The sequence below is a fragment of the Notothenia coriiceps genome, unplaced genomic scaffold, assembly GCF_000735185.1.
Source record: "Notothenia coriiceps isolate Sejong01 unplaced genomic scaffold, NC01 NC01_scaffold00037244, whole genome shotgun sequence".
In the NCBI taxonomy this organism is placed as follows: Eukaryota; Metazoa; Chordata; class Actinopteri; order Perciformes; family Nototheniidae; genus Notothenia; species Notothenia coriiceps.
Window position 1 is genome coordinate 18,834,646 of NW_011369945.1, and position 23,853 is coordinate 18,858,498.

The window sequence follows — 23,853 nt, forward strand, 5'->3', positions numbered from 1 at the left end:
TTAAGCGGTAACTGTTGATGATAAATTATGCCTCCTTACTAAAAGTGATGATATATACATGGACGTTTTAAAAGGGGCAAGATGAACTATGCATGTATTAATATTAGATAACATATTGGAGATTCAACAAGGGAAAGCATGTCGGAGTCCTGTTTTATTAACTAACACATTGACAACAGTTTCTGTTTACCCCAAAGGCTCTTCAAAGCCGTTTAAAAGATCAGACAAACATATTATTATATTTAATATACATGAAAATTAAATATAGTGTATACTTTCGAAGATTTTCAGAAAGATTTTAAGCGGTAACTGTTGATGATAAATTATGCCTCCTTACTAAAAGTGATGATATATACATGGACGTTTTAAAAGGGGCAAGATGAACTATACATGTATTAATATTAGATAACATATTGAAGATTCAACTATGAAAAAAGGCACTTCCGCTCAAATTATTGCTTTTGTTCCACAATTACAATGCCATTTACAATCTAAATATGTTGCGATGAAATTCCACAATTACCTCCCGTTTTTTACGTCTTATGAATGTTAATTCAACGTATACATTCCATTCTTTCTGCATCTCCTCCCTTCTCTTCCTTGTCTCTTCCTATTTTCTCCAACCGTTCCTTTCTTCTGTCTCCCTCGTCTGCTGACACTTCATTTATCTCTGGTCCTGACATCCCTGACTAACGATCTGCCAGACTGCTCCCCTGCCTAATCTGTTTCCCCTGACTCATCTCAGGACGCTCATCAGCGTTCTCGCGCAGCTACTCGTCTACAGTCAGGGTTTTTGTCATGCCCACTTAAGGTTCCGACTGCTTTCAGTCTTCATTCCGGTTGTTTGTTTATCCTGTTATATATTGATGGTATTAATCTAGAGTGAGAAGTTGGGGGAAGAAAGAGAGATGCTCCTTTTCCCCTAGCAAAAATATAAAACTGCATTTCTAGGGATGCTGGCTAGTGCACAGCTACACAATTCAGTTCTCTCTCTCTTATGCTTTACCTATTTATACATTGTGTGTGCTTGCATTTGTTATTCATGTATGGCAGCAGCCCTTTTATTACTTTGGTATCTATGGAGAAGATGGATGTTTGAGAATAGCAATTTATTGACCGTCGTTAGAGCTAATGATCTTCAGTGAACGCTGCCTGGGGCGAAGAGAGATTATATTCTGTTTGCCTGTCCCTTCATTAAAAGACCATATGATTCAGACCGTTTTGGCTCGTAACATTCTCTAAAACCTGCTTTAGGTTCCTCGCCACATTATTTCTTTATAGTCTGTGATTTCCAAGGCACTGGTCCGGGCTAATGTAATGCCTGATTTAAAAGCAAGTATTCCCTTTAGTTGATGGTGCTGATCAGAACTAGACACGCGGGTGATGGGGAGGAAAATAAGCACATGGGGCATAACTCAGATTGTATCAAACATTGTTTCTTTTAGTCTCTGTGATAAAGCTCCTAGCGCATTTCTATTTTCCTCTCCTCCAATTAAGTCCACTTAATACCAACCGTTAATATCCTGGGCTTTAATTGCAAGATCTAACAGACATGTTGGCCCTTGGGTTACGGTGAACAGAGAGATTAAAACAAAAACATGCTTCCAGAACGAGCAAAGAAACTGAACAGCTCCACGGGGCTTTAACAGCTTCTTTCTGTAAGGTAGCCAGCCGCATGCAGCTTCCTCAGCTTTTACGTAATGTTACACTCACATGAGAGTCACACACATTTGCTCATTTGATAGATGCACACACACAAACAATCAAAACAAACAGCACACACACACGGGAGTCACACACACGTTAGCACTCAGTCCCTGCTCCGCGGCTTGCATCTAAGTGATTCGTATCCCGCGATCCAAGCTACTCGGCAGGATTGAATACATCTCACCAAGTTGGCAGTGACTCATCATATGTGGATGGGATGCCTGATGTCATTTGAAGGTTAGGTGAGCACGGGGTCGGGCTAAGCAGCGCCTGGCAGGGCACACTATCTCTTTGTGATGTCATTTTGAGTTTTGATGAAAGCATCTCTGTTTCTCACTTTCTCACAAACACACACAAACGCGCATCCAATCAAAACAGTCAAAAACCCGCTTCGACACACGGTGCCGGCTGACATATTATCCCTCTCTGCAAAGCGGGGGCCATCAGTTCAACCTCCACCCCACCCCTCCGTCTGTTTGTTTTGTTCTTCATGTTCCATTTCCCCTCCACACACCCGTGATCCCTCTTGTCGCTGCACTCATTGTCATGCATCCGTGCCTGAAGAGCTGCCAGCACTTCCTGACTGTCACACATACATACACACGCATTGGAATGATAAGACTTAAATGAATAAACTTGTGAGAAGTACATGCTCACCCGTACTTCACCTCCATCGCCCCTCCCGCTTATACATACTCATATATACAGTTGTAACATCGTGTCCTTCTTCCCTGTCTGTCTGTCTGCTTACCCTTATATAAATTGTGTTTTTGTTTGTCTTCTGCTGTCATAAGCCAGAGAAAGTAATAGGAAAACAGGCTGCACTCTATGTTCCAATACTGTACAGGTTACCATGCACACAAAACCCCCTCATTGAGAATATTTCCTTTTCTTGGTTCATATTTTTCAGAGCTGATTAGCAGGTTTGTATAAATGGCTGATGAGGAGAGTAAGGTTTTGTTTCTGAAGCATGACTGATGCTGTTATTCTCTAGTTAATCCCTTTTCCTTTCCTAGAGACTGCCGTGCTCCCCTCCATTTGTTTTTGGCCAGTTGGAGCTCTGGGCTCGACATGCTCCCTGCTTCTAATTATTCCTCCCAACACTGTAAAATGATAAAATGCGTCATAATTAAATGTGCCACTAAAGAACCGATGAAATGGAGGACTGCCTCCCCGACCTGCACAAAACTAGTTTTCAAATGTTTTCTGTCTTTTATTCAAAGAAAACTGACACACATTTTGAGGTGGTGACTTTACCCTCTGTCTTCAGTGAATAATAAATAGATAGTAGTTGCTTTGTGCCCTCGTCCTTGTACTGTAATGTCTTACAAGACTCCCCTTTACTGCCACCTCCTCTCTTACTGCTAAAACCTGCTTCTCTCTCTCACTCAGTTTTTTTTGTTGATACAAATATTATCTAGATACAAAATTATATTTCACAAGTTCATTGTTCTGGTAAAGTTTCTTGACACAAATCTGTGAATGTGAATGAATGTTCTCTTTAAAAATCAACCTTGGCCTCCATCTCTGTTGTGTACTGTGGAACAGAACATTTATAAATCCCACAAAAAGTCTTGTCTGTCAAACTGCTTTAGAAAGCATCCACTGTGACTGTGAAAATGATTGGGATTTAATTAATTCCCCTCCACGGCTTATGTTTAGTTCATATTTCCCTGTTTAGACACAGAGTTTGAGAATCAATCAACTGAGTAATAGAAAAGGTAATAGGCTACGTGGACAGTGACAACAGAGAGCTGCATCCAGCCAGAATATAAAGTACGTCATTATTATGTCACAACAATTGTATATTGCCACATAATGTCAGCTTGTCACTCATTTGTAATGCAAATAAACCAAATTCCATTTTTAACAATGATACTTATTATGGTGGTGAAGAGAGCAGTTTGAATACTTTTTTTTAAATCTGTAAGCAGAGCCATCCAAGGCCAAATTGAGCTAGAGCGAATTAAAGGTAATTTTGGCTCTGCTGCTGAACCTGTGCTCCACCTAGCAAGAGTGGTAATCCATTTACATCAGATGTCTAAATTGATGACTCACTGGGGAGCCAAGCTATCAAAGCAGCAGGTAATTAACTAAGACCAACCTGTGATCTCACTGTTCTGACTTGCATGCATTCTGTAATTCTGAATTGTTGCACATCCTGTACATACAACATACTCATCTTAAAATGCAATGTTCATGCAATTTTTCTTATCAGCATCCTATGGTCCCAAGAATTGTATCTGCTGTCAGTTATTTGATGTGGTTATCAGTATTGATGCAATGGGAAAGAGCTTAAAATCAATTGTAATGGGACGATATGCATACTTCTGTGATGCTGTGTAAAACGCTCCATTGACAATTCCAATCACTTCATTATGCTCCATTATCAGATTGCACTGATGATTAATAATCGGAGTCTTATTCATCTTTTAATTAATTATGTATTGCCTGATATTGAAGACAATCTGCCTCATTCACACATCATCTCTCTATTGAGGGCTGGCAACTACTGAACGTGAAAAGGTTATGTTAGGGTTTGTTGTTATCAAGCATTATTGCTGGTTTAGTAGAAAAACAGTTCCACAGACATGAGCTTCAGTCACCTTTTCATCCATGATTAAACACATTGTCTGATATTCCTAGTCAGAAAAATAGAGAAGTCTCGACAAATCTAGTGTATGTTCCCTGCATTTCCACTTTAATTGAATTAATGTAAATATGTTAAAAGTGGTTACATTAGTTCTTTAAAAAGGTTGTGCAGAATACAAGTAATAAAAGGGAAATGTCTCTTTCACACAGAGAAGGAGTGACAAATGCATTGGCTTCCATGTCAGTGTTATTGAAGGGCATTCATAAATAATTAGTATTATTAATAGTAGTAATAGTCTGCATTTCCACTTTAATTTAATTAAAGGTGGGGTAGGTAATTTTGGAAAAACTAGCTCGAGTGCGCTAGAATTTGAAAATACACAGCCGGAAAAAATCTGCCACTTCCTTACAGAGCCCCTCCTCCAACACACACGAACGCGCACATGACCAATGAGGGCACGAGATAAGTTTGTGCACAAGATGGAAGGCTGACAGGCAGGTAGGCCATCCAGTTATTTTAGCCGGGCCGGGCCGGCTATAAATATGTTATAAGTGGTTACATTAGTTCTTTAAAAAGGTTGTGCAGAATACTAGTAATACAAGGGAAATGTCTCTTTCACACAGAGAAGGAAGAGTGACATATGCATTGGCTTCCATGTCAGTGTTATTGAAGGGCATTCATAATAATCTATGTCCAATTTTTAGAGTTAACAGGTTCAGTCATGCTGTATCTTCATACTCAAAAAAATCATTAGTCGGGATTCATGAAGAGAACTTAAAAGCATTGTGATTTTTAATCAGCTCTGACATTTATGGAAAATAAATCCAGCCAAAGAAGGAAAATGCATTTGAATGTTGAGCAGCTCCATTAGGTCAGTGGATTCTGTGTAAGAGACTACCAACGACCTGGCATATTTAATATATGAGACAGGCCTCCTGGCCTTATAACCCAAACATAACTTTCGAATGATATTAAAAACCCACTCAAAGGTTTGTTTACCATAAAATTACAAGACCTAAAGATTTCCAGTCTCTGCAAATGGAGGTAAACAATTTAGTGCAGTGTTCCTCCTCTCAGACTCAGGCCTTGGTATTGTGTGTGGTGTTCTGGCGTATTGATTACTCTGTGTCAGCCCTATTACTGCAAGCTCTGCCTCTGAGCCCCATGTCTGGATGACTCAGTGTTGACAATTGTATTACAGTCTATTATCTTCCAAATCCCAGGGCTTGAGTCACAGCTTACTGTAGGGTCTTCTTTGGAAAGTCAAAATTGCTTGCTGGCTTCATACTTTACTTCCTTTCTTTGCTCTATAACGTTCTTCCTGGCATCATCCCACACCGCTTGTCCACCTGGCTACTACTTACATTCCTTTACGACCTTCCTGCCATTTCCTCATTTCTTAACTGTTTACTTACTTTTTCTCCCATCTTTAATCTTCCTGTTTCTATTACTGCCCTTTTCTTCCCCTACTCCTTATTCATTGAAATTGAACCTGCCATGTACTGTATAATAAACTGGACACTTGCCAACACAAAGTCCAACACAAGAATCACTTTGCTTTTAACACCACTTCATGTGAAATTGATCAAAAACCTTTCATGCCTGCTTTTTAGTGCTTCTATTCAGTGGAAATGTCTCCCTAATGCACTACTAAAATACCAGCATCCTTGTGGCTTGCGCGCACTCAGCTTCAATGCTGATGCAAAACTTACCGTATGCAGTAATGAGCTTGTTACTTTCCAATTTACAAAAAATAAAGTCGCTATTTTAGATACTGTGCCCTTCTTTTGACGGTGTTAATTAGTTTTCATTGGTGAATCAGCACCAGAAATCACAAGTGGCTATTTGTCAGGGTCTCCACTTATGGTGTCAAGCCTCCTTAACTAACTATACAAGTGTGAATATTTCAAATGTGTGTGTTCATGTGCTTTTGTGTTTTTACATCTTAGGCATCTAACAGACTGAGAGTCATTAGTGATGTTTGAAGCAGACATCATGTCTATCTCTGTGTGGTTCTAATCAGCCTGATGGAGGTTTTCGTTTGATGAGGCACATACAGTACATGTTGTAATAAATCCAGGCAGGTTGATCAATATGAAATCAAGTTGAGCTGATAGTGTCCACAGTTTCTGTTTGTCCGGTCATACAGGCAGATAAGGTCTGTTATAAAGTCATTATAGTTTAATGAGAAAGAATATTAAGACACTGACCTCAATTACCTTTGCATTATGTTAATGAAGATGCACCTATAGGTAACACTTCTAATGTTCTCTCATTAACGTCCTGGGCTGCAGATGATTTGGGAAGCTTTCTGCATTGTTATCACAATATGAATGTGATATCCTAAACCAGATGCCTTTAATTTCAGTGTTTGAGTTGCTAATGCCAGTGCAAACTGTATGCTCAACAGCTTTCAGTCCCATCATAATTCTGATCCAATTAAATTGGGTACAAATTTGGACAGATAACAAATAACTTTTAAAGGGCAACACTCACACATTCCTTTCAAAGCTACATTTGGGCAAATTAAGATAAAGAGGAAGGCTCACTGACACAATAAACCAAGCACTTAACGTTTCTTGCCACTTAGGACAGCTACAAAAGATTACAAAGATGTTCTCTATTAAAAATTACTAGGAAGAAATCCGATGCAAAATGCTTATTATAAATGTTATCTGAAAGAGGCAGCAACATCTCCATCTTTCTGGCAATGCTGATCACCTTTGCTAGTCCACATAGATTAAACAAGGTTTGAGTTGATTGGATTGGAGGCAAATGTGTGATATAAAATAATAACAAACAAGACTCTGAAAGCACAGACCTATTTCAAGGCCATAGGGGCATGCATGTGGGTCAGTGTATGTTTTGGTCATTGGATTTTCTTTTCACAAATGGATATTCAAAAACAAAAAACGACTGGATATTTGATTTTCGTTTTTCAAATTGAAAAACCAAAATTGAAATACAAGGCGTTTTTCTTTATCATGGTCAAAAAGGGATTTACTAAACTTAAAAAACTGGATGATTTTCATTTTCTACTTCTCAAAACAAAAAATAAAATCACTAGAAAACAGAAACAAAAAAACCCCGTTTTTTACATATTCTGCTACCGGAAGTTGTCTTTCAAAATAAGAGCGCAGATGAGGACGGTCAATCCGTGTATCTACGGTCCATTTGTTTTCACAACGAAAACAGCCAAGACACATATTGAGCCCAGAAAATGAATGTTATTAAGGGCTGTAAATATAATAGGCCTATGTCTAAATGGACAACATTGTTTGGAGATTTCCAGTATACAGCGATTCTGCACTGCGGTCAACTCAGCCGTCTCTCGAGTTTGTTATTATTTGTTCTGCCTATAGATCTTCGTGAGATCAATCCTGTTGGACTCAGTGGGCTAGTAGTGAAACTACTCCCACAACAAGTACTATGAAGTACTTACTGTGTACTTTTTGAGTAATCCTCTGTCAATGTCCCCTCCTGAGATCAAGAATGCATGTTTCTCTGCTATTTTGAATCAGCGTTAAAACACCTTTCTTCATGAGACTGATATTGTTGGACAGAGTATTTTAAGAGAATGGTAGACATAATATCAGCAATACTTCCAGTCAGTAGTCCGGCAGCAGGAGTTTTACCCCTTGGAAAGTCTTGCCCGCTATTTAAATTGACTTTGATTGAAGTTAATATAACAATATTGATATTATATAGATATTTGATGCAGTCTTTCTGAACCACTTTAAAACTAGAAATACCTTGCAAATTAAGGAATATTTTAAATGTTCCTGGCACAGACAGTGCCTTAAAGTTACAGCAGATGAAAAGATTTGTGGAAGGATAAATTCTTCATCGGCTTCAATGGCTTCTCCTAGATATAAGGGCGTCTTTATGGTTGCTTGTATTATCCTCCAGATGAGTGGTTTGTTTAAATAGCATATTGAAAAAAAGGGGCTCCAAAAAAGGCATATAACCTGGTCCCGGCTTCAGCCAGTGTCGTATTGTTTTCTAGCACCCACAAATATCATCAGTTTTATGAAAGTACAATTCCTTGGCCATTGACTTGTGTCATTTGTCTCCAAACACTGATACAGTAACACAACTCCCTGCTTTTGAAGCCTTAAAATGGTGCAAGTACACGGACTTTACAACGTATTATAACTTAAAAGACAGGCTATTCAGTTAACGAGAAGAGAAAAAAGGAAAGAAAATTGTCTTATCGGCTGATGTAACATTAATGACCACGATATCAGTCTGTGGTCCTTCGGCACTCAGACTTTAGAGGGTCATTTTTGTGATCATGGGGCATCAGCCCTTACAGCATCAGGTACAATAGTCATATGGAAGTCAGACACTGGAAGTGTGCTGGAGGCGTTGACTTGCAGGGGGATGATTGTCACACTCCTAGGTTTATGGACGGTTCTCTTCTCGTCTCGTCTGTCTGGTTATGAGGTTTTGTAAGTCTGTTCATCTCGGTGTTTCTGCTCTTCCTCCGTTGTGTTTCTGTCTGGTCCTCCTCCCTGCGTTAGTTTCCTGGTGCTGGTTCCTGATTGTTCATTGGTGTTCACACTTGTTGCCCTTGGTGTTTCTCCCTCTGCCCAGCTGTTGTCTTGTNATTAACAGGTTTATGATATCACTGCCCCGTTCAAGACACGAGTGGATCTGACTTTAATTAGGCTACATTTGACTCGAGTGTTTCGTCAACTTAATGTGTTGCCTAAAATAATACTTATGCGTATGTGACACTGTGAGTGTTGCACGGCCAGATACGGCTCAGCTGACTCAGATAAGGAAATATTATGATAGATTATGATGCAGAGGTGGGACCAAGTCATAGTTTTGCAAGTCCGAGTCAAGTCTCAAGTCTTTGCGCTCAAGTCCGAGTCAAGTCTCAAGTCTTTGCGCTCAAGTCCAAGTCAAGTCTCAAGTCAGGATGGGCAAGTTCAAGTCAAGTTCAAGTCTTAAACTTTGACAAAACAAGTCATTATGTGCTTTTCACCAAATGTAATGACATCGATCAACAGAATAATACTTAATAATCCAACTGCTCTTTATTAGTCACATTAATAATTTAATAATCAATTTTCTCTCTGCTGGTAAAGTAACGTGTTTTTTTCTAATTTAAGAGGGATCAGTAAGGTAAGGCTACCGTGACGGTTTGATTCAGAAGGAGTTTAATGTGCAAGATCCCTGATGTTGAGGTGAAAGAATGTTTATTTCCACTGTGTACAACATGTTATAAGGGACCCACAATCTATCTTTATGCAAGGGATAATGTGCAGCGAGGCGGATCTATGGGGAAAAGAACACCTGAATCTAGATCCCTCTGCAGTTGGTACTTTTAGTATATTTTGATGCTAATACTTTTGTACTTTTACTTGTAACATTTTGAATGCAGGACTTTTTATTGTAACCGAGTATTACACTCTGGTACTTTTACTCAATCTAAACTTCTCCCACCTCTGACAATAAATCCTGAGTGCCAAAAAAAAAACCTGCTCTGAAGGTTATTTTCATTTTACAAATCCTGCACTCAGCTTTGCTTTCTCCAATATCATTGAAATGCAGCCAGATGCTGCTTCTCTTTTCGGTTTTCTCTCATTTCTTGACTTTGACCGACGCGCTAGCATTTAAATCCGGCTCCCGCCGCTCTGTGCAGCTGGCCTGTACCACTACACCTGCTGTGCCCCCCACCCTTCTTTCACATGATTCTGTATGATCCTAGTGTGTCCTCGCATATGATTGGCCGCATGGTGGCCCAGCTAAATAAAATCCCGCCCCTGCCTGCATGGATTCTCAGGAAGAGTAGAAGCGGCTGGAGATTCTGCTCTCCCCGACGGGAGTCTGCTCTTCTAGCGGCATCTCGCGATCGCCGTGTTGGAGACCCCTGAATTAAATTATCAAGTCAGAAGGCTCAAGTCCAAGTCAAGTCCCAAGTCATTGGTGTTCAAGTCCAAGTCGAGTCGCAAGTGTTTTGTGATTTTGTCAAGTCGAGTCTCAAGTCATCAAATTGATGACTCGAGTCTGACTCGAGTCCAAGTCATGTGACTCGAGTCCACACCTCTGCTTGTGACTGTGTCACGATTCTTGAGTTGTGTCACGTTTTTAGTTTTGTGTGTCTGGTAGTGGGTGTTTTTCTGTTCTCCTTGTCATGTTTTCCTCCCTGTGTATTGTGTGGTCTTTCTCCCTGTGTTTTCCTGTCTGTCCTTAGTTTCCCTGGTGTGTCTAATTTCCTGATTCTTTTCACCTGTCACCCCTTCTGTGTCTCCAATGCTCATCAGCGTCAGTCCCGCCCCTGATTGTTCCCACCTGTGTCTTATTGTCATGTGTTTAAATTCCCCTGTCTCCCAGTGTTCAGTGTCAGTTCGTTTTTGTCTCTTGTCATGTTCAGGTCTATGCGTTTTGTCTATTGCCATGGTAAGGTCTTGTCTCTTGCCACAGTCAGGTCTATGCTCTCTTTGTGCTATTGAAAAGTTTTGTTCCTCACCACGTGAGCGATTTTCATTTTGTTCTTGTTTTTTTGTCATCTCAACCTGAGATTCAATAGTGACTTTTTTGTTCATCTTGCCTGCTTTTGGAAAAATAAAGTATCTTACCAATACTTTACCTCTGTCTCCCGGGTTGTGCAATTGGGTCCTACCTCCTAAGTGCCTGAGTTCTTAAAAGACTGTTAAGAAAGGATATCAAAAGTCAGAACAGACCTTAGGTTGGTAAAATAAATGTCTTAATTTGCAGTATTTTATTTTAAAAGTGTTCAGAAAGACTGCATCAAATATACTATATCTATATATAATATCAATATTGGTATTAACTTCAATCAAAGTCAATTTAAATAGCGGGCAAGACTTTCCAAGGGGTAAAAATGCTGCTGACGGACTACTGACTGGAAGTATTGCTGATATCATGTCTACCTATCCTCTTAAAATACTCTGTCCAACAATATCAGTCTCATGAAGAAAGGTGTTTTAACGCTGATTCAAAATAGCAGAGAAACATGCATTCTTGTTCTCAGGAGGGGACATTGACAGAGGAGTACTCCAAAGGTACACAGTAAGTACTTCATAGTACTTGTGGGAGTAGTTTCACTACTAGCCTACTGAGTCCAACAGGATCGATCTCACGAAGAACTAATGGCAGAAAAAATTATAACAAACTCGAGAGACGGCTGAGTTGACCGCAGTGCAGAATCGCTGTATAGTTTAAATCTCCTAACAATGTTGTCCATTTTAGACATAGGTCTATTATATTTACAGCCCTTAATAAAATTCATTTTCTGGCCTCAATATGTTACTTGGCTGTTTTCGTTGTGAAAAAAAATTGACCGTAGATACACGGATTGACCGTCCTCATATGCGCTCTTATTTTGAAAGACAACTTCCGGTAGCAGAATATGAAAAAACTGGGTGTTTTTTTTTGTTTCTGTTTCCTAGTGATTTTATTTTTTGTTTTGAGAAGTAGAAAATGAAAATCATCCCGTTTTAGTAAATCCCTTTTTGACCATGATAAAGAAAAACGCCTTGTATTTCAATTTCAATTTTTCGATTTTAAAACGAAAATCAAATATCCAGTCGTTTTTTGGTTTTGAATTTCCATTTGTGAAAAGAAAATCCAATGACTAAAACATACACTGACCCATGTGTCACTCAGATGGCATTTTTGGAAGTTTTCTTCTGATTTAGTCATAATATGGAAACATTTAAAACATTTTTTGTATTTTATTGCTCAGAGTAACCCTGTTGACGTCGGTTTCAGAGTCTTTCCGAGTATACATACAGTTTTCTCAGTTATTTTCTAGTTATTCCAAAAACACAGATGCAGCACAAATGTATTAAAAATACTTAAACTTACTTTTTTTACCCACCCTGTGGTTCCAATCTGCCCAAAAATTGAATGGGTTCTTCATTGTCCCCCTAGACCTTGTTTATTGGTTAACTGAGGTTTCGTTTTTTTCATTATTTTAATAAATGACACACAAACAAATCCAGCATGACCTCTTAGGCTTTGGCAATAACATGAAATATATCTTGACATTACTGTTACAATCTTTACATGACCGTTAAGCTATCCGGAAGTTTCCTGTATATACTGTAGTGAAGTGTTTTCCTGATTAACATCTAGTCTCCAAAATGCTCAAGTGATCGACGATAACATACGGAGCTAACTAAAGAAGAGTTGAGATGGAGTCTCTTCTCCATTATCCCTCTGTATTTCTTTTTCAGTTTAACATTCTCCCACTCTCCCACCCCTCCACCAGGAACCACATTTGGTTTCCCAACAAAATAATTTGCACTTTAAATGCAAAGCTTTTCAATTAAAAGAAGCATTTTTAAGTATGACATGATTTTACTTTGAAGGACTTTTTTTCTGAATTTCCTTTGCATTCATTGAATTCATTCATCTGTTATGTTCCCTCTTAAAATTCAGCTAGGATTTGAATGAATAGCTTACTGAAAAAAGAAGACTGTTTCAGATTCCAAACATATGCTAGTGTCTGCAATATTCATGGTGTTTTTGGCCTCCACCAGCCTTCGAATTATTCTGGGCATAAGGTCCCTGCCTCACAAATAGGCTGTTACTGTTGCAGGTCAGAAGTAATTCTATGAATAATGGAATAAAATTGGTAATTTGTTTCCAACACTCTGCAGGAATGCTGCCATATTGTTTTTGATTTATGCGCCTATTAAATGCTTTCAAACAATGTTAATGTATCAACTCCGGCATGCTGTGCTAAGATATGTGTTATGGTAAATTCATGGTCATCTTGGAGTGAGTCAAACTAGCTGGCCAATGGAAATGATGTAAGTGACAGGCTAGTGACCAAGAGGGATCCCTTGGATACAATCCATGCATGTACATTACAAAGAAGAACCCAAACTGCAGATTCTGTCGGAGCTGCAATAACAGTTTGCATGGCTAGCTGTTGAATATGATAAACAGAAAATTCACATCATTCATCAAATGTTGCTATCACATCTCAGGTTCATAACAATTCTGTTAGCAGGAAATTTGGTAATGCCCTCCTCCTCTCCTCCCAACCCACGCTCACTGAGAACATCGTAATTAAGAGGCTGCGTGAGGCTTTAGAGCTCAGCCTGAATTTATGTGGCAATTGACACAAGCATGAAATGACTTATTGCCAAAAACACTGAATGGACATTCCAGCTATTAGAGAATAATCAGTGTGCCACAAGAAATGGATTTCATTAAGCTCCTGAGGCCAACAGGTTTTATCCTGTTATACCCTTCCCCAAGCATAACAGGAGGGGCGTCATTAATTAGCTCTTTATCGTTAGGAAAATCAATATGCAATTTACAGAAATGTTACTCAATCATATAGGCTACCGAAGCCTGTCTGTTCTTTCCCAGGGCTGCCATGCCAGATAAGAAGGGGGAGATGAGTTTTCTTTCTTTTCAAATTGTCAATAGTGATTATCACCCCTTGCGGCCTTGTCTTTATCTGGGGCACAGAAGAAGATTATGTCTTTACCATCTGAGGATACAGCAACCCGAGGAATGCAACATGACTATGTCTCTTCAAAGTTGTACTAATCACATCTTATATTAACAATGGATGAAAGGACTGCAAAATGTCAATGTAAAGTGAAAGGGGTAATTCGTAGTGCCAATCTACAAAGGATTTGTACCCAACTTTGCAGTGTACTAAGCTTTTTAGCATCTTTCAACTCATTGTTTCGGTTTTATGGCCCTCAACTTTACTACGAAAGTTCAAGAGTTCAGTCCTTACACTTGCATTAGCCTTGTTTCAAATAACAGCCCAACAAATAGCAGCCCAACAAATAGCGGACAGATACAGTTAGCAACTAGCTGGAGAACATAGTCTAGCATTAATCACCCGAATACTCACTTTTTTACATCTGGATTTGTTTACACAAACATATGAGCAAGTAGTAGAATAAAAATGTGCCTTTCATTTACCATGTGGACACAAAAACGACATACATTGTGACATTATCACCTTTACACCAACAGTGACTGTTGGTTGGTTTTTTATTTCAGCTAACTTTGTTATTTTGAATGCGACTGACAATGTTCTATAAACTGTTCAGATGAAAGAAACTCATTGAAAAAGAGTTTTCATATTCACAATGTGAAAAAGTGAAGCAGCACTCCCTGTACAGCATGCATACATATTGCACAATGCTATACACAGTACCCTCTAACTTGCATTTGAAAGGCTCATCTATCAAAAGCACATCTCTAGTTGAGATATCAGTGTTTCAGTTACAGGATGTTGTACCATGCATGCAGCAGAGCTACAGTCTGATTTAGTGGCTGTCCTTGAAACCTAGAGAAATGCTATAATCTCTGCATTTATATCCTATTTAGGGAGATGAGATCTATGCACAAAGAGAAGAGCTAAAACAGGCTGCTTGGTGTAAAGAGTTTCATTTTGGATATCCTGTTTAGGATGGGTTTATAGAGGCTTACACCACTGCAAATCTGTGTTTGGATGGGTAAGAGATATGCATAGGGATGGTGGTGTATGGTTCATGACAGAGTACTATACAGTAAGCAACGTCAGTCCTCCTGGGATCTCATTATTCACTGCTCAAGCTGACCACATCATAAAAAACACCAAGTGGTCCAACAGTCTGGGCTTTACTGCTGGTGAATGTACATGAGTGCAGGCGTGAATGGCTCAGTTTGTGAAAGTAAGATAAATCACAGAAAACATCTAAAAGTCCATTCAAAATAATTAAAGAGTATATATGTAACAGTGAGAGTCTGCTTTTACTGTGGCCAGAGATTTTAACATTGTCAAGCTGTGGCAAGTCCTTCAGAGATACTATCAGCACATCAGCTGTGCTCTATGTAGAGGTATCAAGCTTGAACATGTTTACTTTTTATTTTCCGGATGGATTGGATATTAAAGGCCCAGGACCCCTGCCCACTCCCAATATCCAGGGCCGATGTTTGTAAATCTTTCAATCGGTGTAATCCAGGGAAATCTCTGGCTGAGATACAGTACTTTACCTCTCGCTGCTCCAGTCTGCAGACACCACGTTGTACAACATTATCCCGGTTCCAAAGAAGCGCTGTTGACTTCTGTCCATTAGCACTAACCTTATCCATCATAAGGGGGTTTGAGCGGACATTCCAAGCCTTGATTACATCCTCCCCCTCGACTCACTGGACCCATTTCAATTTTCCTACAGACCAAAGAGATATACAGGCATATGCATCAACCCAAGCCCTCTACACTGCCCTCTCCCAACGGGCCTAGAATAACATATATGTGAGAATAGTGTTTAAAGAATATAGATCAGCATTCAACACCATTATGCGGTTCAAGATTGTAAGCGAGCTCAGAGACCTGGGGCTCAACACCGCCCTCTGTAACTGGATCCTGAACCTCCTCATGGGCAGGCCCCAGGCTGTGTTGATGAACACTGCAACATCCTCCACCTGACTCTCAGCACAGGAGCCCCTCAGGGCAGTGTTCTCAGCCCTCTTTTGTTCTTCTTGTGGTCACAAACAGCTTCATCAGTCTGATCATAGAAATCAACAAGATTGCCTGCAAAGGGAAGCTTGTAGCCCTGACATCTTGGTGCAAGGTCATTAACCTTCTCGATTTTAACTCAACAAAAAACCTAATTGTTGACTACAGAAAGCAACAGCCAGGATATGCCTCCATCTCTATCAATGAGACCGTTTATTCAGTTTCTTTATTGCAATGCTGTCCACACAAATGTGTTATCCTTTTTTGACTTTATTTTTTTATATCTTAGCCCTATATTTTATGTCTTAGGTACCGATTTTTCCTATACTCTACTTGCACAATTTTCATATATATGTTTTGAGCTTTGAAGTATGGTGCCTTGGACCCAATATTTTAATTGCCAATGACTCCTTCTCTGTAATTGTTGCACACCCTATAAGGACAAAGAATTTGAACTTGAACTTTGAGACATTGACAGAATAGTTAACGGGACATAAATAAAGGATAAGATGGAGACTTCGTGATCAGGAGGTTTTCAGAGGAAGAAGGACACGATTTAAGGAGGGTGAAGCACCAGTTTTTGGTTGGTTGGCTCGGGCCCCGACTGCTGATTGATCTTCAGGTGACAGCCGGTGTCGGGGGCCCACGGCCAGGCTGTCACTCCCATGCGCTTTCCCACCATCCTGCTCGCTCACATCTTCGCTCTGTCGCTCTTTCTTTCTCCCCCACTGCTTTTTAAACTCTCAGTCGTGCTAAAATAATCTTTCACCTTCTTCTCTCCATTGATCCAACCCATACAGTAGCTCTCTCGCTCTCTCTCTCCATCTTCCTCGTCATCATTCTGCTTCCCTACCCTTTTCACCCCAGTTGGTTGGACAGTTGGATTTTTCACTCCTTTCTTCTTCTACCCTTCATCTCTGCCTTTTCATTTCTCTAATGCTGGGAACCAACTGTCTTCTGCTCAGAACTGGCCATTTCACTCCACCTATTTAGTATGCAAGAGAGCATAATTGCTCATGTAGAAGGATTTATGCTGTGCTTTTGTCCGGCTATGTATGTGTGTGAATTTGTATATGAATGTGTGCCAGTGTCTGTGGCCTGAAAGCCCACGAAAGCATCACAGTCATTTTACTCAGACATGGCCCTGGGATATATTGGTGACCTTGGTCTTTAGTGAGTCTGCCCAGGTTGCTCAATTATAGGGATTTATTTTTCTGTGTGTGGGCGTGCACGTGCAATTTCCAATTTGTGTTTGTGCGTGAGCTCTCATGTGTATGCACATGCATACATACAGGCACGCTTGAGGGGCATGCTTAATGATAGACTCGTTTGCACAGCTCTGCTTCTAATGATCTATTAAAGTACTCTTAGCAAGTAATTATATGGTCAGTCCCAAAAGGCTTATGAGGCCCCAGAAGGGATGACTAAATATACATGAAGATGAGAGACCATATAATGAAGAGGAATGTATGGCATTCACCTTTGAGTTTATGAACAAGAATAAATACATAAAGGACAGTGTCAAAAATATTTCTCAAATGTTCTCCTGACGTGATCAAGACTGGGAATATTTGTTCATCTAGTTTTACTGAGGAACATATAATCCCTCTCTTGGCACTCTTAGACTTTTTATTTATTTTTTTATAATTTGAGAAAATTGTAAAATCAAGTCAGCAGGCTATCAATTTAACTTAATCCTGTTTATATCTGAGTAAAAGAGTCACAGTGACCATTATTCTCATCGTTAACAGAAATGTCTTATGAAGTACAAGAGCAGCAAGCAGCACATCCAAATAAATGTAACTGCCTCATCTTCTAGTTGTGTATCAAAACGATTTGCCCCTTAGCCTTTTTTCCCTCAAATTTGTAAGCTGTCTTTCGACCACACAAATAACGAGACATTTATTTTAAAGTTTCAATAGAGATGTCAATTATACCATACATACACAGAAACTAAACCTGTACACAGTGGAAAATCGAACAACAAACGTTACAATCTCAACAGTGGGGGAAATGTCTTTTTCTGTGTTGTTTTTTTTAAATCTTGTGAGAAGCGCATAACATAAACGTTTAAAAAAAAAAAAGAATAAGGCCAGAAAAAAAATACTGTACTACTCTTACAAGAACAAAAGTTTAAAGAGCATGTTGTAAAGTTCAGGTTCTGTAACAAACGCCCTCAGGGTTCAACGCAGTTTAAAGTAGTATTTGTTAATGACGAATAACAATCTGGTCAGATTGAGTATTTCTTGAATTGGACGCCAGACTTCTCCACTCAAACTGAACGATCAGAGTTGTGTATTTCTAAGTTCAATCAGCTTCATCTGTGGGCCAAGTGAAAGAGATGGGATCAGATGTTTGCCTTCTCTGATCCTCTGCAAATGCAGTTGATTTCCAAATGGGCCAGGAGGCGATTTTCTTAAAGATATTATATAAGAAGAGGTAAAGACACTTTATGCCTGGGAGATGTGGAATCACGTAGCACAAATATAAATGATTTACTTGTTCATCACAGCACACCACCTGCAGATACAGTATACAGTATATATAACAACATTCTCCCTGGTGAAGAGTTCCTTCAGCCCAGGACATGTTTCATTCACGTATCACACATAACTTTGCTGCTCCCAAAGTCTATTGTCCTTGTAGCTAATTTTAAACCCTCTCCACCTGGAATATTTTTAGCAGACTTTTCCACAGTTGTTTGTAATCAACATCCAGCAAAGTTGCGCGAATGCCTGCTAGAGAAGCTAAACATTTGGGACAATATCTACGGCTTCCTCCGCCCTGCTCTGTTCCGAGTCTGTATCAGTGCACTGGTGTCTTCACATAGAATGAGTCATGTTCCTCTTGGTCTGAGAGCCTTTTCCACCTACCTGCTTATCAGTTATTTAATTCACTGACCCTTTTCCCTCTTTGCGTGTGAATGTCCATTATCTCATTTGCCTAATCCCTCTCGTCCATTTTGTTCTTACAGATGAAAAAGGCAATTTCTTATTTTTTCATGTTCTGTTGCAGCATAGTCATGCCTTAGCTTGAATTCTCCAGAACACAATCATGACTTCCCTTTGTTTGGCAAAAAATGTTTTGGGTTGTTTGAAAGATTTTGCCGTATTCCTTAAATGTTGTACCACACGCACCCTGGGTTTCTACATAGCAGGAGGTTTAAAGCTGGTCGTCGAGGGCTTTGATCATTGTTTTCCAGACACATTTGATTCCTTTCATTAACAGGTGTCTAGCTTCTCTTCTCTACCTCTTTCCAAGTTGTTGACCACTGTATCCCATACACATGCTATCATGTTTTATTCCCATTTGTTCCCCGCATGCCCCCCTGCCACCTCTTTACTCCCACACCAACACATTTTTATTTTCTACCTTACTTTCCCCTCCAATCACTCTAAATTATGAGTGTCCCTGGCCTTGGTGACAGACAGGTAGACTGTGTCTGGTCTGGCTGTCATAAGCTGGTGGCACGACAGGCTGCAAGACGAAGGCTGCTACCTGAGGGGGCACCAGGTTCTGACACCTCTATTAACCTTCAGGAAACGTCCATCCCCGCTCACAGCATTCCCTCTCCTCCATGTCTTCCTCATCTCTAACTCCACCTGTGCCCTGTCTGCTGTTCCCCAGGTGGAGAAAAAACACCATGTCCCTATGGCCAAATAAGAAACATATATATTTTTTCTCTCCTCCTAACCCAGAGCATTTTAATATGCAATGCATTTCTGCCTCACTTTCTCAATAATCAGTCTCAGTGTAGGGCTGCTCGATTATGGCAAAAATCATAATCTCGATTATTTGGGTCAATAATTGGAATTGCGATTTTTTTCATTGACTTTGAAAACATCCATTTATTGGAGAAAAAAAATGTGAACAGTATGTTTTTAGCAGTTGATTACCCTGAACTTTAAGTATAATTCAACTTAAAAACCAAAACAATTTTTTTTATTTAAAAATAAAATTTTAATAAAAAAATAATCGTTTTATTTCGATTACGTTGTTTTCGTAATCGTTGCTAAGCCATAATCGTAATCGCGGTTGAAATACGATTAATTGAGCAGCCCTATCTCAGTGTCCTTATTTTCTTCCCCATTTACTGTCTCCAGTCCGTCTTAAGCTCTTTTTACTGTCCATCTCGCTCTAATGTAGGCCCTTAACATTGCAATCCAGTATTAACATAATGGTCCATATGTCAAGAATAGCATATGGCCAGTTCAAAATGCATGGTTTTGTGCAGTGGCTCATAGCTAAATGGTGGGAATGAACAAATTGCCGCAGCTTTCTCATGTCAATCAGGCGGAATAATGGGAGTTTATGAATGCTAAGCGAGGCGGATTAAATCGGATGTAAACATATTTGATCAACACATGCCCTTTTTACCTTGACAATGATTCAATGTATCATTTGGTGTTGTTCAAAGTAGATTATGGCAGAATGTGACAGCTTTCATGGGAATAAAATGCTTTCACCCAGTAATCTCCATCTGTCTCGCTCTCATTTTGCCCTCCAGGAATTCTCTCTACTTCGACTGGACGACGTGGTGGAGCAACAAGTCAACATAGTTGGATTTTCAGTCTTCAACCAAACTCATCCCTTCTTCCAGGATTTTGTGTTAAGCCTCAACCGCTCCTGGCAAGAGAACTGTGACCATGCACCCTTCGCTGGCACCCCAGTAAGTACACAACACACACACACACACACACACACACACACACACATGATCTCACACACACACAGAGAAGAGGAGGGTTACTCATGTGAGAATAATGGTTTAAGCCTTTTTTATTTATTCCCATACCAAGTTCAGACAGGGTTTTCAGAGCCAATATTCTTCCAGTGTGCTGCTGCATCTCAAAGTAATCCAACTAAATACTGACGTCATTTATACACAAAAATACCACGGTTTGACATTTATCCAGGTAACTGTTTTATTAGCAGGTGCTGCTGTAGGCAGTTGTTATTTGGCAGACAACTAATTTGCAGCATCCACCTTCCTTAATATATTGAAAATTGATCCCTGTTAAATTTCCTTCAGAAGAAGATGCAAAAGAAAATTCTTAATTCCACTGATCATCCAAAGATTGCTCAACGTTTAACATGTCCTGCTCTGCATATATGAATGAGTGACTTCAAAACAGCCTCAAATCACTAAGCTACTGTTAAAATATGAAAGTACAACTGTTGCAGGCTTTTATGTTAAGAAACTCGATTAAATACAGTTTTTTTTACATTTGAGCCCACCTTAATAAATATTTTGTACTGACAGTAGAACACTCTCATACTTGTTTTATGAGATAGACTTGTCTGGAATTTCTACGTGCTGTTCAGCTGATAAAATGTCGTTAATGACCTGCATGAAAGTGATGACTGCCACCCATCCGTAAATGAGTGCTTGTTTATGAGACCTCAATTTATGAGTATTATCTCACTGCCCAATAATCCCTCTCAGGATTAAGCCCTCTCACCCAGAAAGTGTCACTCGTAAAAACGGCATCTCAAAGTAACGAGGGAATTGAGCCGCTATGAGATGAACTCCTGCTTCTGAGTCCAGTAAAGAAGTATTGCAGTGTCATGTCTTTCATGTCAACAGTGGATGAAATTAACTTTCTCCTAATACAGTATACTATACATATGAGACTATAATAAATCTTCAATGCCATCAATATTGAAGTCATTTTTCAATCATTTATCAGTGTCGAAACCAATCAAGCTAACAGTATAATTGTAAATATCTTCAAGTATTAAACCAACATATATTTTTTAAAGTAATTCAAATGGAAATGTTTTTGTCCTATCTTTTCTAAAAATGACGTGAATATTAAGTAATAACATCTAACAACAGTCCCAACAAGAACAACATATTCGAGGCAAATGAACAGCTTTTGCAAATGTTCTCAAGGGCTTCATTAGGAACATCAAAGTCAGTAAAGGAAATTATTGAATTAATCCCTGACTTTATGTAAAACTAAATAAACACATTTAAGCCCATGACCCCCGTTGGCTGGTGGAACAGGTTAAGAATAGCATGTAAAAATGTATTTTGGGCACAGCAGGTCACTCGGATGCTTTTGAGCCTGCGGCAATTAGAACTTGTGACTAATTCGCTAATAACTAGAGAGAATAAAGGCTGATGAACGCAGAGCAAGAAAGTCATTAACTCATTTAGACATGCACGTAGATAATATGCTGTCTTTTCATTTACTGTAATTAGGTCTGGAGGAATTGTAACTGTGGGGCTCATACGCACAGAAAATGCACACATGTGACCTCTTTGCATGTCAACCTGAGACTGTTAATGCATTGAAAGATAAAGTCGTGCACCATGCCAACTTCGAAAGATGCAGCATAGATTTAAAGTTTTACAGGAGACAAAATTAGTGTAGGACAAACAACGCTGCCTAAAAATGTCTCGCGCTTTTGGGGAGGTATTTATATTCTCAAATCAGCATGAAGAAAAAGTAGACTAAAATATCAGTAGATAAACAAGACGTGACTGTATTTGTGTTACAGAACATCCGGTACAACCAAAGGATTAACGGGTTTTTTTGTAAAACAAGCCCAAAATAGTTCATGTTGGCACACAAAGAGAGAACACCTGTGACAGAGGAGCTGCTACGCCGAGAAAAGATCACTAACAGTATGTTGCTGAAAACTTTGTCAAAACAATAAAAAATAAAATCATAATAAAATCTGCTTGATCATTTTAGTAGACAAGATTCAGACCTATTGTGCATATTTACTTTCCTATCCACTTACGAAGATGAGTAGATGCAATGGCCCTATTAGCTTCACGGCATAAATATGATAAGATACGAGTGGAATATAACCAGAAACACTTTGCCATTTACTTTTTAATGCTGACTTAACAAACAATAAGACATTATTCCCATCTGTCAAAGCCACAGTGCTGATTGTAATGTCTTCACAGGCTGTTTGTACGCAACATTTTGCTTTAAAGTGCAATCCAGCAATTATGTTTGCCAATTTAAGGTTGTAAGACATCACAGGTTTTCAGTTTAATGGCTTATTGTTCTCTTTGATCCAACATTTATTATGCATCACCATCCCTCCCTCTTCCAATATCCACCAAACATCAGGGCCATTTCATCCCAATTTCCATTACACAGATGTACCGCACCGCACTGTACTGATGTACCCTCCTTTGGCCTCTAATGCAGCGCATCATGCATTTTAATAAAATGTACATAGCAGGATGCAGTGGTAGTGATGAGGGGGCTGTTTGTACAAGGGTGATGAGAGGAAAAGCTGCCTGAAGCTGGCCTTCGCTGAGAACAGGCGGTGATTCAAATGGTCCGGATGTGCCAGTTTCATTGGGGATAAGAGAAGGAAGGACAGTGTCTCTCCCAGAGACAGAGAGACAGAGAGAGAGAGAGAGAGATGCTTTTCAACGCTGTCAGCAGATCAGAGTCTTTCTAATGATCTAATGGAATAATCTCACTGCCACTCCAGGGATGGGTTAACCCCTTATTGACCGCTAACTACCAACATGGTACACTTGCAGTTTGGAGTCTTTGCATCTGTGTGTGTGTGTGTGAATGCATAATGTGTGCACTTTCTCTCCCCCTCTGCAGCTCTCCTCAGCCCTGCTCTTTGATGCAGTATACGCGGTGGTGGCGGCCGTCCAGGAGCTGAACCGTAGCCAAAATGTTGGCGCCACCCAGCTCTCCTGCAAGTCCTCCAAGATTTGGGAGCACGGCACCAGCCTGATGAATTACCTGAGGATGGTAAGTTTAACTTTAATTTAGTTTTACATACTCTAGGACAAAACACACCAAAACAAATACAACACGAAAACGAATTGATTCCTTTCCCTTGTCTGTATTGTAAATATAAATCTCCCTAATCTACAGACAGCTATTTTTTAGCTTAGTTTAGCATAAAGACTGATTACAGCCAGCCTTGCTAAGTCTAAAGCTAACAGAACTTTATGCTTTTTCTTGGCGGTCGCAGTTACCTCCTCGTCGTTTTACCATGAGAAACCAGCAGAAACTCCAGAAAGTCACTGCGCCATGGCAAAAACCTTTAAACACCGCCAGGCCAGCTGCTTTCCCTGTTTCCAGACGTTATGTTTATCGAAGCT

General features: G+C 39.6%; 1 protein-coding gene across 1 annotated transcript in view; it reads left to right on the forward strand.

Moving 5' to 3' along the window:
• grik4 (glutamate receptor, ionotropic, kainate 4) overlaps positions 1-23,853 on the forward strand; it is an 89,120-nt gene that overhangs the window by 15,773 nt on the left and 49,494 nt on the right. Inside the window, exons 5-6 of the mRNA XM_010794339.1 lie at positions 20,263-20,424; positions 23,345-23,497. Of these exons, the coding sequence (XP_010792641.1) occupies positions 20,263-20,424; positions 23,345-23,497 (315 nt within the window). The remainder of the gene's footprint in view (positions 1-20,262; positions 20,425-23,344; positions 23,498-23,853) is intronic.